This window comes from Podarcis bocagei (assembly GCF_964188305.1).
Source record: "Podarcis bocagei genome assembly, chromosome: 17".
Lineage (NCBI taxonomy): Eukaryota > Metazoa > Chordata > Lepidosauria > Squamata > Lacertidae > Podarcis > Podarcis bocagei.
Window position 1 is genome coordinate 18,339,258 of NC_138143.1, and position 15,014 is coordinate 18,354,271.

Genomic DNA, 15,014 nt, shown 5'->3' on the forward strand with positions numbered 1-15,014 from the left:
TCTGATGAAGCGAGCGCTCAAAAAAGCTTATGCCAAAATAAACGTGTTAGCTTAAGGCGCTGCAAGACTCCTTGCTGTTTTCACTTAGCATAAAAGCAAGGATGGGTAATGCTGGCACTCCCACCCCAGCCAACGTGGCCAAAGGTCAGGGATGGGCAAAAACTGTAAATCCAGAGGCATCTGTGATGGCCATAGGTACCCTGTTCCCAACATCAAGGTCTTAAGTGCCAAAACACTCAATCAATGCAAACTAACTCTATCGCTTTTGGGGGGGCAGGAAGCTTTTGGGGGGGCAGGAAGCTTTTGGGGGGGCAGGAAACACTCTAAAGCAGCATTTCCCAAACTTGGCCCTCCCGCTGTTTTGAGACTACAATTCTCATCATCCCTGACCACTGCTCCTGCTAGCTGGGGATGATGGGAGTTGTAGTCCCAAAACATCTGGAGGGCCGAGTTTGGGGATGCCTGTTCTAGTTCCTCCAGTGCGGGTCCAATTTAAATATGTTTCCCTCCCAACAAAAGCTAGAAAGATAAATATTTTGACTTTTCCCTGCATTAGCAAAACATTTTATACATCCTAATTTTGGGAAACCCCGACTTAAGGAGGGTTGGAATGCCCTTTGGGATTCCAGCAAATGTTTTTTGTTTTTTTTTAAAGCAAACAAACAGGAACTCCAAGGACCGTAACTAGGTTCTGTACTTAACAGCATTGGCTCCCAGTAGGTTTCCAAGCACAATTCAAAGTGTTGGTGCTGACCTTTAAAGCCCTAAACGGCCTCAGTCCAGTATACCTGAAGGAGTGTCTCCACCCCCATCCTTCAGCCCGGACACTGAGGTCCAGCGCCGAGGGCCTTCTGGCGGCTCCCTCATTACGAGAAGTGAGGTTACAGGGAACCAGACAGAGGGCCTTCTCAGTAGTGGCGCCCACCCTGTAGAACGCCCTCCCTTCAGATGTGAAGGAAATAAGCAGCTATCTTCTCTTTAAAAGACATCTGAAGGCTGTCCTGTTTAGGGAAGTTTTTAATATTGAATGCTGTATTGTTTTTAACACTTGATTGGAAGCCGCCCAGAGTGGCTGAGGAAACTCAGCCAGATGGGCGGGGTATTAATAATAATAATAATAATAATAATAATAATAATAATAATAATAATACTTTTTATTACAGTTGCTCCCATACACTTACACTGCGACACATTTCGAGTTTCCAGCAAGTTTAGTGCTTAGTCACTATATATTGTGGAAGCAAATACCATAGTTTTAACAATGTGCTGTGCACACTTCCTTTGCCTGTTCTGAATCTTCCAACAGAACAGGGTCCTAGGAGACGTCTGCCAAACCTTTTCTGGAGCTTTATATACCCAAAGTGGCTTTTTAGCCGAACCTCTCTTTAGTCTGGGATAGCATTAACGCACCTGAAGACTACTTAAAATCTCAGCTGCACACCACAAAAGGCGCAGATTATATTAACACTACTGCGGAGTCTGAAGAGCTGAAATGAAAATCTTGCAGGAAACTGTGTGTTTTTATAATACAAACCGCCCTGTGATCTTCAGATGAAGGGCAGTATAGAAATTTAATAATAATAATAATAATAATAATAATAATAATAATAATAATAATAATACCACCTCGCCAAATGCCACAGAAACCTAAGCGTATTTATTAAGAACCAACCCTGCTGCCCATTCCCCAAGCTCAACAGAGCTTACTTCCTAAGAATACATGCTCAGAAATTGCAGGCCAAACCTGGACGTTACTTGCTAAAACTATCTGTGTCGAGCAAGGCAGAATAGCAAGCCTGCAGTTGCTTTCTGTTTGTGTAATTTGGCAGATATTACAGAAGTCTAGCTCCAGTTGTAATCCATTAGATGCTGGAGTCCCAGCAATTTGACAACAACGCCTGCTGGGCTAGTAGCATAGGATGATCTTCAAATACTGGCAGCATAATGGCAATTTCTCTCTCCAGAAAGGGATAAAATATCAGTCCCTGCTCTCCAGCACACCCATGTGGTTTTTTTGTTCTGCTTTTAACTACCGCATCTTCCATTGTTTTAAAACAAATGTTTGGGGTACAATATTGTTGTCCGCTTAAAAAGGTACTTTCTGCTTCAGTAGCTTGGTGACATAAACACACAGCCATTCCAACCAGAAATCTAGATAATTCACACACACACACACCCCGAACAAGAACAGAACTGAATTCAAAATTCGGTTTTGGGTTCCTCTTCCGTAATACTTAATGCAATGTTAAAAACTCACAAGAAAGCTAGCTCTGTATTTATTTGTGCCCAGGGCAAGCAAGAGAAAGCAAAGAATAGTCATCGCTGTCAATGATACAGAACAGAAACCTTAACCTCTAGAAAGTTTAACCATTTGCGGAAAACAAAATATTCACCGGGAGAAGAGAAACAGCCATGGATATTTAAAATGCAAGTAAAACCATCTGTCAACTGCAGATTCTCTCACCAGGAGAGATCAGCAAAGCAAGCCAAAAGAAAAAATCTTCAGCAGGCAATCCAGCAAAGCATGATCATATATGCATGCAATATTTTACGATGGGTGGTAAAGACTGTGGAGGAGAAATTCCCTTCTCAGTATGGCTGCAAATTCTGAAGTACAACTAATTATTTTGCATTCACAACAAAGCAGAACGTAAGAGGAATGGGGAATACCATGCCTTGGGCCTGGGCAAGTTTGTCACACGCTTTTAGGAGCCATTTCAAAGAGGAAACAAAAAGTATACCATGTGTCTCAATGCTCATTGTAACAGGAAGTTCATGAGGGAGACTACGAATTTCAGGCAAGAGTCTCAGGATTTATCTGAATGTCAGAAGCTTTCCGCTTCACAAGAGAGAACTGAGCTTGCACCAAAAGTCACAGAGCATAACACAAACAGCAAAGTGTGAGAAATGTGGAGCTGGGCATGGAATTTAGCATCCTGAAAATTGCACGTTTCCTTGAAGAGCCCTTGGGGTTGAGAAGATATATTTAAGAGTTCATGTAGGCAATACTTGGAAGGGAATGCTGAGCAAAACTCCCAGTTAAGCATGGAGATTTGCTGCCTTCAACACTACCTATCCCCATATCTGGGGGGGGGGGGGGGTTTGATGTAATTATGCAAAATGTAAAAATTATGTGCATGTCTTTAATTTGCATAATATTGAGCTTTTTATTGTAGTTTTTTTGGTATAGGGTGGTATTCAACTGTGTTTTACTCAGAGCTGGCCCACTGAAATTAATACGACAATGTTAGGTCCATTAACTTTAATTGGTCTACTCTGAGCAAGATTTAACTGCGTACCACCCACAGATTACACACAAACCTGACTAATAAAGGAGAGACTTGTTCAAATGTCAATTGGCATTTTATTTATTTATTTATTTATTTATTTATTTATTTTTTAAAAAACAGGCTTTCTGGCTTCACTCAAGACTAATTTTTTGCAGTGCCGAAGCAGAATAAAAAGCCTTTTTTAAACACACACACAAATCCACTACAGCTGACAAGCATCACCATAAAAGAAAACATCAGTTGAAGTGTATCTACAACACGGCTTTTGTAAGGGGAAATTTAAAGGGTATTTCAAACCCTTTAAATGACAATACAACTCTTTTCCATCCTCAAGGTCATTGACAATTGATCTCACTTGCCACACAGAGAAATATTAAAAGCAGCAACCTAGGAAGTTGACTTACACCTGAAACACCAATGGAGTCTATTCATTCGGCTTTTAGACATAGGATTACTTAACAAGCAAATACCTTTTCATTCAGGTATTTCGCTCCATCTGCTCAAGAGCTTCGAAACACATTTGATCTAGGGGTGAATTTACTATTATTATTATTTTCAAACTGGAAACAGATGCCTCTCAATCTTTGTTTAAAGGTTTGCCTGCACAACTCAACTATTTACACATATAGTCCCACCCTCTCTCCCCCCCCACACCCCTCCAAACATTCCATTCATCTTGCAAAGATCTGAAATCGTATGGACACCACACATCACAGCTGTCAGGCAAGTTGGTGTACAACACACCGAGTGCAGCAAAAGGCCAAATGCATTTTGTCAACAGAATGCATATATCCTCACCCATCTGCATAAATGGAAATTCCATGCTTAATTATGCAGGGGGGCACTTGCAGAATAACTGCAAACACAAAAAATTCAGTCCTGAGCAGATCTGAACGCCATCTGTTTTTTATCCTTGACTAATACAGTAGCAATCGTGTGATGATCTTAACTGGCCACTAAAGCTGCAATCACATTTACACGACTTTGAATTTAACAGACCTTCCAAGTACTCATGCATTGGATTGAGCTGCAAGTCGATCAGTTTTGCTAAAATTTAAAATGGTTGCTCAAACACAAACGTGGAAGCAATTCGAAAATTAAACTTTTGCGCAATAAAACCAATGTTTAGAAAAAAGCCGCTGGCGCATTAAAAACCAGTGCAGTGGTACCTCGGGTTACATACTGTCAGAGCTGCTTCAAGATCCTAGCTCACAGAGGATCACGCTAGCCAGCGGTCATTAAGTAAAAGTCTTTATTGAGTTATAGTTTCCATTCCCAAGCTGCTGCGTGCAACTCTACGTCTAATGGCTAGATCGGCGAAGCTCCGTCTGAGTCTCCGCCCCTTGTGCACCAACTTAATATCCTAGCCCTGCTCCACCTTTTCCGCCTGACTGCTCTCCTCTGGGTCCCTCTGCCCCCCGGGGTCTCTTCCTTCCGGGATTCTTCTGACGCCGACCCCCCGGAACTCCCTGTCTCCTTGCGCCGGGCTTTAGGACCTGGCTCCCTTTCCTGGCTGCCTACTGCGTCACTTTCCTGTGCATTTGAACTTGGCGCGCGCGCCCAACCTTCCACTTTCCGTCTGACCGTTTCTTCGCTCCCCGATGGAGGTGTGGCCACTCCTGACTCGTGCCCTCCCCCCTGTTGCGAGCTGCCAGCGCTTGATCTCTGGCGCTCTTCCTCTTCCCTGCTCTCTGGCTGTGACGCTGGTCCCGATTTCCAACTGCTCTCCTTGGAGTCCCCTCTGGCCCTATCTTCCTGGGGTGTCCCCCTAGGCTCCCCCCTTGCCCTGACCACTGGTGCTCCTTTCTGTGAATCTTCTGATTCACTGGAAAGACTCGGAGATCTCGGGTCGTCGTCATCACTCATCTTTTCTTCTGCCTCCTCCCCCTCGCTCTCTGTTTCCTCCCTTGCCCTTGCCTCTGCTCCTGAACCCCTGACACATACGCTTCAGGTTACAGACTCCGCTAACCCAGAAATATTACCTCGGGTTAAGAACTTTGCTTCAGGATGAGAACAGAAATCGTGCTCTGGCAGCACGGCCGCAGCAGGAGGCCCCATTAGCTAAAGTGGCGCTTCAGGTTAAGAACAGTTTCAGGTTAAGAACGGACCTCCAGAACAAATTAAGTACTTAACCCGAGGTACCACTGTATGGGGGAAAGGAGGATAGTAAAATATGAATTGAAGAGCTGTAAGGAACCATGAGGGTCATTTAGTCCAACCCCCTACAATACAGGAATTTTTTGCCTAATGTGGGTCTCGAACCTACTATCCTGAGATTAAGAATCTCACACTCTACCAACTGAAGAGGACAAATATTCATACTTCATCGCCCCCAAAGTCCAAAATGCATTTCTTTTTTTTCTAAGGAAGATTTCCTCCTAAGTAAAAGTCATCGTTCTGTTATATTCCCTTTATATTAATCCTTTCTTGGTTTTATTTTTTTAGCTGGGCGGAGGGGGATAATATGACAGAAATGAAGTTAAATACCCATTACCAATCACCTCATATTGTTTATTTTAGTTTGCTGGTGTTCTCAGTTTTTGTTTTAAATTTCACCTTTGACCACTTCTGCTATCCGAAACATAAACATACCATTCATTTTAAGCTGCTTGGGAATGCTCCTGCTGCCAGTAAACTATTACAGTGGTAACTCTACTTACGAACGTGATCCGTTCCAGGGTGCCGTTCGCACCCTGAAAAGTAGAGTGTCACTACTGCGCATGCACAAAGCGCACGTATCGCTTCTGCACATGTGCGAAGCGCGCAGATCGCTTCTGCGCGTGCAGTGAACCCAGAAGTAAACACTTCCAGGTTTGCTGCGTTCATAACCTGAAAGTTACGGAACCAGAGCGGTACATAACTAGAGGTATGACTGTATTTGAATCCCAGAAACAGGGTAGAGGCACATACTTCAGGTTTGTGGGATACACTTTGAGGTTTCTTGTTTTACTAGAACCCCAAAACACAGTCAGCGGCAAAAGACACGCTTAAGAATTCAGAGCTCGGGAATTTGTGTTGAATACTGAGCCTCAACCTTTCTTAATTTCAGAAGCACAACTTGTGAGGAAAGGGGTCATTTTGACAGGCGTTGTTTTAAAACAACTGGGAGTCAGAATCTGGGCCTGAATCCGCAGCAAAGTACCCGGAGATTGTCCAATAGGCAAACAGAGCAAAAGGCACTGGGTTCACCAGAACACCAAGATGACCAATTCTGGTTCAGCTTTGCAAATGGAATGCAACTTTTTGTGCATGAATAAAAGTTTGGCAGCTCGCAAACTGGAGTTACTGCTTCGTTTCAGGGGCAGATCTTATCAGTTCAAGGTTTCTGTGTACATAACCTTGGGAACTTTCAATTCCTTGTCCTGTTCCCCATATGTATTAAGTCCCCATGTTGCACTTAAACAGACACACAAGTTCCTCCCCCCCCCCTTTGAATTATCTGCCTCTATTCTCTACCTCTTCTCTGAGAGCCAAAGGTCCACCTTAATTTTAGTAATACAGGCTTGGTGTGGGCAGAAGGCAGATTTGTGTCTACTGGCAATTTCCTCCTCTTCAAATCCAGCTCCGACTGCTTGCTTTCTTTGCAACGTGGCATTTTCAATTTCTGCTCACTGCCAAGCCAATAACCTCTCCTCTGTGATTCATTTCTCTAAAGCAAGGCTGTAGGAGTGGTTGAGGGTAATGAGTCAAACTCTCAGCAGTAGACGTTAACAAAGTTGAGCCACTTGCTTCAACCAGTTGAAAGGCAAAAGAAGATGTCAACCGGCTATTTCCCCATTTATATTGGGAAAATAAAGATTCCATTCCTCTGGCTCTGCAAATTGACACATTACTCATCATGCTCTCGCTTGTACATTACGGTTAATTATGAAAGCAAGCTCAGATTACTTTATACAGGCACCCAAGTGCTATTTTTCTAGAAAAAGAGGTGCCAGAACTCACCCCTTGTTCTCTTATAATGGCAATGGCACCCACCTGAGAAGTGCTGGAATCGAGTTCCGGCTTGAAGGCATCCCATAAATTGTGTCAGTAGCTCTGCTTACGATGCCTCTTACCAACAGAAGAGAGCCTTTCTTACAGGACTTGCCATTCGAAAGGTTCCCCTTCTTACTTGAAATGCAAGCCGCACTCCATAATCTTGCTTGCAGAGCAGGCCAAACGCAACCCTCCAACCTTAAACACTGTGGTCTGCCAGCTTGACAATACCGCCCACAGGCGGCAGAAAACAACATTTCCTGGAAGACTCCCAATGCACGGTGCTGGGCTGAATTTCGGTCTTGCAAGCAACCAGTAATGAAACCCGGTTCTGGAGCTTGCTCAGAGTTTGACCTTTAGCAGCTCAAATGCTGTGAACACTGCTCAATATAAATACTCTTATACCACCACTTTCCTAAAATCAAAGATACATGATGGGATGGTTTAAACAGCAAGCGTTGACCGCGACAAAGCAGTTTGAGGGGATTTTTTTGCAATATAAAATTATGAAACCCTAATAAACTGGCTAAAGTTACCGTATTTTTCGCCCTATAGGACGCACTTTTCCCCCTCCAAAAATGAGGGGGAAATGTGTGTGCGTCCTATGGGGCGAATGCAGGCTTTCCCGGGCTTCTTGCAGCTCCGCGCCACCCTCCGGATACCAGCGCAAAGCTGCGCGGAGCTCCGGAGGGTGGCGCGGAGCTGCCTGCGCTCCAGGGCTTCTTGCAGCTCCGCGCCACCCTCCCGATCCCGGCGCGAAGCTGCGCAGGGCTCTGGAGGGTGGCGCGGAGCTGCCTGTGCTCCAGGGCTTCTTGCAGCTCCGCGCCACCCTCCCGATCCCGGCGCGAAGCTGCGCGGAGCTCCGGAGGGTGGCGGGGAGCTGCCTGCGCTCCAGGGCTTCTTGCAGCTCCGCGCCACCCTCCCGATCCCGGCGCGAAGCTGCGCAGGGCTCTGGAGGGTGGCGCGGAGCTGCCTGCGCTCCAGGGCTTCTTGCAGCTCCGCGCCACCCTCCCGATCCCGGCGCGAAGCTGCGCGGGGCTCCGGAGGGCGGCGCGGAGCTGCCTGCGCTCCAGGGCTTCTTGCAGCTCCGCGCCACCCTCCCGATCCCGGCGCGAAGCTGCGCGGGGCTCCGGCGGAGCTGCCTGCGCTCCAGGGCTTCTTGCAGCTCCGCGCCACCCTCCCGATCCCGGCGCGAAGCTGCGCAGGGCTCTGGAGGGTGGCGCGGAGCTGCCTGCGCTCCAGGGCTTCTTGCAGCTCCGCGCCACCCTCCCGATCCCGGCGCGAAGCTGCGCGGGGCTCCGGCGGAGCTGCCTGCGCTCCAGGGCTTCTTGCAGCTCCGCGCCACCCTCCCGATCCCGGCGCGAAGCTGCGCGGAGCTCCGGAGGGTGGTGGGGAGCTGCCTGTGCTCCAGGGCTTCTTGCAGCTCCGCGCCACCCTCCCGATCCCGGCGCGGAGCTGCGCGGGGCTCCAGAGGGTGGCGCGGAGCTGCAAGAAGCCCTGGAGCACAGGCACCTCCGCGCCACCCTCCCGATCCCGGCGCGAAGCTGCGCGGGGCTCCGGAGGGTGGCGCGGAGCTGCCTGTGCTCCAGGGCTTCTTACAGCTCCGCGCCACCCTCCCGATCCCGGCGCGAAGCTGCGCGGAGCTCCGGAGGGTGGCGCGGAGCTGCCTGCGCTCCAGGGCTTCCTGCAGCTCCGTGCCACCCCCCGGATCCCGGCGCGAGGTCCTGCGGGGTCGCAAGGCTTGCAGGCAGCAGCCTGCAGCCCATAAGCTCGGGGGATAGCAGGGAGGCGCAGCGCCGCCACCCCGCTATTCCGTGACCTGATCTGAAGGCTGGGGGGATCAAGCTTGCTTCTCCCCCCCCCCGCCAGCCCCACAAGCTCAGGGGATAGCGGGGAGGCGGAGCGCCGCCACCCCGCTATTCCCGGACCTGATCTGGAGGCTGGGGGGGGGGGGGAGAAGCAAGCTTGCTTCTCCCCATCGCCAGCCCCATAAGCTGGGGGACAGCGGGGCAAGCCGCTGCCCCACGGAGGCTAGAGATGCTGTCCCTGAAGGCAGAAGAGGGAGATGGAGCGCTCTGTCTCTCTCTTCTAGCTTGGGGATGGCTGCGCAAACCTGGGGGGGAAATAAATTTTTTTTCCTTGATTTCCCCCCCAAAAAACTTGGTGCGTCCTATGGGCCGGTGCGTCCTATAGGGCGAAAAATACGGTACTCTTCTGCACACTAGATCAGCTTTTCCCAAACTTAGATCTCCAGCTGTTTTTGGACTACAATCCCCATCATCCGTGGCCACTGGTCCTGCTAGCTAGGGATGATGGCAGTTGTAGTCCAAAAAACAGCTGGAAACCTAAGTTTGGGAAACACTGCTCCAATGCCAAAGTTTGTAGGAAATGAGAGTCCAGATTTCCAGGAATATCCCTCCCCTTGCAAAGAATTACTATACGATTTAAAGCAATGATGGGGAATGTGTGGCCCACCAGATGTTGTCAGACTCATCAGTCGCTGCCAGCCTGGCCAATGGGCGGTTCAAATTCGAATCCAGAAACATCTTCAAGGCCCAAGTTTCCCACTCCTAATTTAAAACTACAGAGGAAGTCTATCCTGAGGGAAATATGCTGGCTGAAGTGATATAAATTTAATGGAAGTGTGCTACGTGTCACGAGAGAAGCAGATGTGACATAAAAGTTTGGGTGGGTGGGTGTGTTTTCACATTCATCCCCGACTACCATTTCTTACCAGTTAGCCAAGAACAGGCATGAAGACCTTTGGGCTTCCAGCTGTTACTGAGCAACTCCCAGCACCCCTGGCTATTGGATATGCCAGCTACGGTCAAGAGCTGTAGTCCAGGAACATCTGGATGATCAGATGTTGCTGTCATAGAGGAAGAGTGGTGCTTTAAAGAAGACTTGCCTCATCAGCTGCACAATCTGACGGATGCTAAATAATCCTCACTGCTTTCAATGAAATTTAAGCCCCAGCCAGAAAGGCAAATGAGGAAGGAAGGTGAAGTTGTTCTCCAAAACTTTTGGCAAGCTGTTCTCCGGAGCTAACGAACAATGTCAATTCAGATCAACAGAACTTGACTTTAGAATACGCCCCATTAGCTATTCAGTTTTGGAAAGGACACCACCAGTTTTGTGGCCAAGCATTTAAACACAGTCCTCCTGCAGACTTGAGAAGACACTATCTTTCCCATGCAAGCGCGTTCACTCAAATATTGCCTCCAATCCAAGACTCTAGCAAACCTCATCTCTTTGTGATCTTAAGCCCTCTGCCTCTCCTGAACTCTACTTCCAATTATGCTGAATGGTTTTCAGCTGTACTGAAAGAAACCTGCATATTTCCCATACCCAAACCAGAAGACCTGAGAAAGCCCCAGTCTCAAAAGGTCTAACTACAATAATTTCCCCCTAAAAGGAAATTAAAGCTCTGCATCTGCAGCCTTTAGCAAGAGATTCCTTCTAACATCAGTAAGGACTGAAAGTCAATGTGGATTTCTGGAGTAATTTCAGCAAGATGGCACATAGGAATAGTACACTTGCCTCTCTAGAAGCAAATGTGTGCAGCCACACGCACAGGGAGAATTTGCCTCTACCTGAAAGAAAAAGGGGGAAAAACTCCCCCCCCCCGAACATTCAGCTCTTATTTTAAAAGAATACCCAAGTCTTTTGATGGAAGGAAAAATCTGCACACAGAATTTTAAACCTGCTCCTGACTTTCAATATTGTGATCGGCGAGCACGACAAGCACTAGGATGACTTGGGATTTTTCAAGCATCTCCTCAGAAGGAAGCCCCACTGACGCTTATCTCCAAGCTCAAGGTTGCAACCTTAATGTCATTAAGAATTGCACTGAATACATTAAACAGCTTCATCCTCAAGGTTCTGAGTCAAACAGCAGTTAATAATAGCTAATGTTGACTATTAGCTGCTTTGCTTTGATTCCCGATAGCAAAAAATAATAATCATTAAGTTGTTGCAAAGGGCCTATGGGGCGGCACGCAGAGAACTGTTCACACAAGAGTGCAATCTGACCGGCTACAGCCTCCTCTTTGAAGTTTAGAGTGCACCTCCTTGAGCTCTCATTCCAGCTTTGCCCAACGTGCTGATGAATATATATATATATAAAATTCTGGAAATCTGAAATACTTGGTCTCCACATACTGTAATGCCAACACAGCATTCTGAAAGGGGGGAGAATCAGGAATTCTGCACGTACAGAGAATGCTGCCTTTCACAAAGTGGAGACTATTGGTTTTCTTTCTCTACAATAACTGGCACCAGCTCTGCAGAATTTCTGGCAAGAGCTTCCAGTCCTACTTGGAAGTTGCAAAGGGGTTAGACCTGGGATTTTCCACGTGCAAAGCATGCACTCTTACCAAAGATTTACAGCCCTTCCTGGAATATGTGCAAATGAACACATGCCCTCTGGTTTGCATACCAGCTTACAACTCTGGCACTCCCAGAAGCCACACGTTCACACGAAATCCTGATTTTCAAATGCACCTTTACCCAAGCCACTAGCAAAGAGAACGACCTTCACCAAGAGAAAGAAAAAGCAAGGAAACAGAAACTTAAAAATCGCCATCCCCTTCTCAACCCCTCCCCAACCCACCAACACGCCCCCCAGGAAACAAAAGGGGAAGACCAGCCGTTCACAGCTCCACACAAACAGGCTTGTGGGCTAGCTGGAAAGAAATGAAAAATTAACTTCCCGAGGATAAAGAGCTAACCTGACCAAGGTCAAAAAAGGCGACGGTCTTCTTCCGACGTTTCTGGCGCCCTTCCGAAGGAACCCTGCGGAGGACGCGGGGCGGCGCGCGCGCACCTGCCTTTACCCTACCGCAGCCAACTGCTTGCAGCTGCGGCCGTCTCACCTCACACCTGCGCGCGCGCGCGCTGCTAAGGAGGGAAGGGAGGGCGCTAATCAGAGGCGCCAGGCGCGCCCGCGGAACCCCGCGCGCGACCACTCCAGCCGCTGGGCTGCGCTCCTCCGCCCCGCCTTTCCTCCACGTGCAACCCCAGGAAGGGCGCAAACGCAGCGAAGGCGACTCCCTGCAACCGGAGACCTGTTACTTTCGCACCAACGTTGAAAATCGCCCCCATTTTGCAAACCCGACGACAGCCCCGCGGCTACTACGAGAGAGGAAGAAAAAGCATTGCCCGAGCAAGGTCTCCTTTGCAACGACTTTTTGACCTCCCTATTTAAGTTCTCCTAGCCAGGCAGCCGTTGCAAGCTGTCTCCGGGAGGCCCCGCCGAGCTCAACACGGCCTGCTCTCCAGAAACTGCACAGTTATAATAGGACCGTATGTGCAAGTTAACGCGAGGTCGGTGGGGCTTTTCGTTTCGAAGAAACGCTGACCATTAACACCTGCATCTGACCAGATCCGGATGGAGTTACGCACTGCACGGAACCTTGCGGACTTGGTTTAGATTTCGCGTCTGCAAACGGTCGGACGCCACTGCAATGCCAGCCACGTTTTCCAAATTAAGTACGACATAAACCTATATGCATGGTTATGCAGAAGTCACATCAGCCTTACTCTCCGGTAGACGTCGAGGATTGCAAACTAAAACCGCGTACCTAACGCATACTGCTTTGGAAGGCCTACTGAAAGAAGCGAGGTGTCTTTGCAAGTGCGCACAGGATTGGCCTAAAATCCTGTTTCGCTTTCAGTACAGATAAATAGCTTGCATGTCGATATACAAAAAAACCCCTGCCTCTTAAAAAGCAACCCAAGACTTATTGCAATATACTAACTTTGCAGTGTCTGCTAGCGGTCATCACAGCCGGTCGTGCACCCTTGCAGAAATAAAATAAAATCTGGCCTCCGGCGTTTTTAGTACAAGAATACTCTCGGTGCAAGCGAGCAACGTCCTAGCACAGAACTCCAGTCGGGCGCCGGCGGGAAAAATAAAATAAATGAACGGCCCCCTGGAGCAGTTTTTGAGTGACAACAGGGGGTGCTCTCGAAGTGCGCCTGCGCCACAGTGGGGAAGGCGGGCTCAATCCAACCCCAAGTTAAACTCCATATTTAAGCTTGAAAGACAGGTTGGGGGGGGCGGGTTGGAGTCCCCCCCCCTTAATGTAGGAATTAGGAGACACTTAGCTCTGGACCTAGTGCAACAGCAGCTCCATTTCGAGAGCCTAATGTGATGCTCTGTAATTTCTGGAAGCCTTGGCGCCGAGTTTATTTCTGCTGATGCCCAAGACGACCATTGATATCACAGGCTCGTCCAATGGGTGGGACGCAGCCAGCTTCCAGCCTGATGCCCCCAATGCCTCAGTTTCTCCCCCCTGCAACTTGCTGCGCTCCAGATGTTAAGACGCCAACTCCCATCAGCTCCAGCTAGGATGACCAATGTTCAGGGATGATGGGAGTTGTAAGTCCCAAAGTTAGTGGGGGAGATGCGCCAGGTTGGGGGGAAACTGCCCAATTCTATGCACGCTTGCTAGAAAATAAATCCTGCTGAAATTAATGGTGTCAGATGGTGAATATGGTCGTGGGCTTGCTTGGAAACAATTCCCTTTGTTTTCCATAGGAATTAATTGCACGTGGCAACAGTGTAGTAAATAAAATCAATGGCTTTACTTCTGGGAGAAGGTGGAATAGGACCGGGATGTTAGAAGGCGATCCGAAGCTCCGGGGGTGCCAACTTGAATGAAATATTGGGGGGACAAGGTAAGCTCCGCCCCACAGAATCAATCACATGACAAGGACACTATTTGAATGGCAATGTCCATCACAACTTTTAGAAGACCTCTAAAGGCCGCCCTGTATGGGGAAGGTTTTAATGTTTGACGTTTTATTATGTGTTTATATTTTGAAGGGTAGCCACCCAGAGTGGCTGGGGAAACCCAGCCAGATGGGCGGGGTATTAATAATAATAATTACTACTACTGTACTACTACTATTAGGGACCAGCCCCCTGAAATAATTTATTGGGGGGACCTCGGCCCCTAGGAGTTGGTTCCTATGCTAAGCTCACAGCCATACATACTTGGAGGAAAATATTTCCGAGTTACATGGCGCTTACTCGCAGTTGTAGGTGCGGAGGGTTACAGCCATGCAACAATATGCGCAATTATTAGGAAGCCAACCCCGTTGGAACTAATGCGGCCCAATCCTAGGCATGCAGGCGTGGTGGGCACAAGTCCCACTAAACTCATTAGCACCGACTTCCAAGTGCACAGAATCGGGCTGCGCGGCTGTATAACCGAACGTTTGGTAAAATTTGGTGTGCACACTTCCTTGGGAGTAAAGCGCCCCTGAACTCGACGAGACTTCCTTCAGCTTAAGCACGGGAAGCCAGTAAGCAGCTAGCCCTGCTTTGGAAGCCGTCATCCTACAGCTCAAGTCAATGACTCCGGAGTAAACTGTGTCGAACGAGCGCCTTTTTGGCTGTAATCCACCAAGCCTCTTAACTCTGCAGAACATCTCGTGAAAGATTAATGGGAGACTATGGAGCTACGTGAAGGGAAATCGTTGGTGGCTCTCGTCCATAAAGCACTTAAGCCGTCATGCCAAGATTCGCCGGTCTGAACAAAAGAGGGGGGCGGGTTGCAGGCATCCTGCCTTAAAAACATGTTTAGCTTTCAGCTGCCTTAAGTGCTTTCTAGATAGGTGTGGTCATGGCCCTGTGCGCAGTCTTTCTCACCAGCGACTTCTAAGGAGTTGGAAAAGGCGTTTGACTGTCTTCAAGGGCATTGGAGGGGCATTGTGGAGACCTCCGTCCTTGTCCAACCCTCC

At 48.4% G+C, this 15,014-nt stretch overlaps 1 protein-coding gene across 10 annotated transcripts in view; it reads right to left on the reverse strand.

Annotated features, from left to right (window-relative positions):
• The window catches only part of ELAVL2 (ELAV like RNA binding protein 2), a 161,128-nt gene that overhangs the window by 113,942 nt on the left and 32,172 nt on the right, over nt 1-15,014 (reverse strand). For 2 of the 10 annotated variants that reach the window (XM_081176737.1, XM_081176749.1), the window contains exon 1: nt 13,025-13,198. The exons of 3 other annotated variants lie outside the window; for them this stretch is intronic. In XM_081176737.1, the coding sequence (XP_081032863.1) occupies nt 13,025-13,048 (24 nt within the window). In that variant the 5' untranslated portion in view covers nt 13,049-13,198. Of the gene's footprint in view, nt 1-11,995; nt 12,097-13,024; nt 13,199-15,014 lie in introns of those variants that run through there. 5 more of the 10 variants (XM_081176745.1, XM_081176746.1, XM_081176747.1 and 2 more) reach the window with 5 other exon arrangements.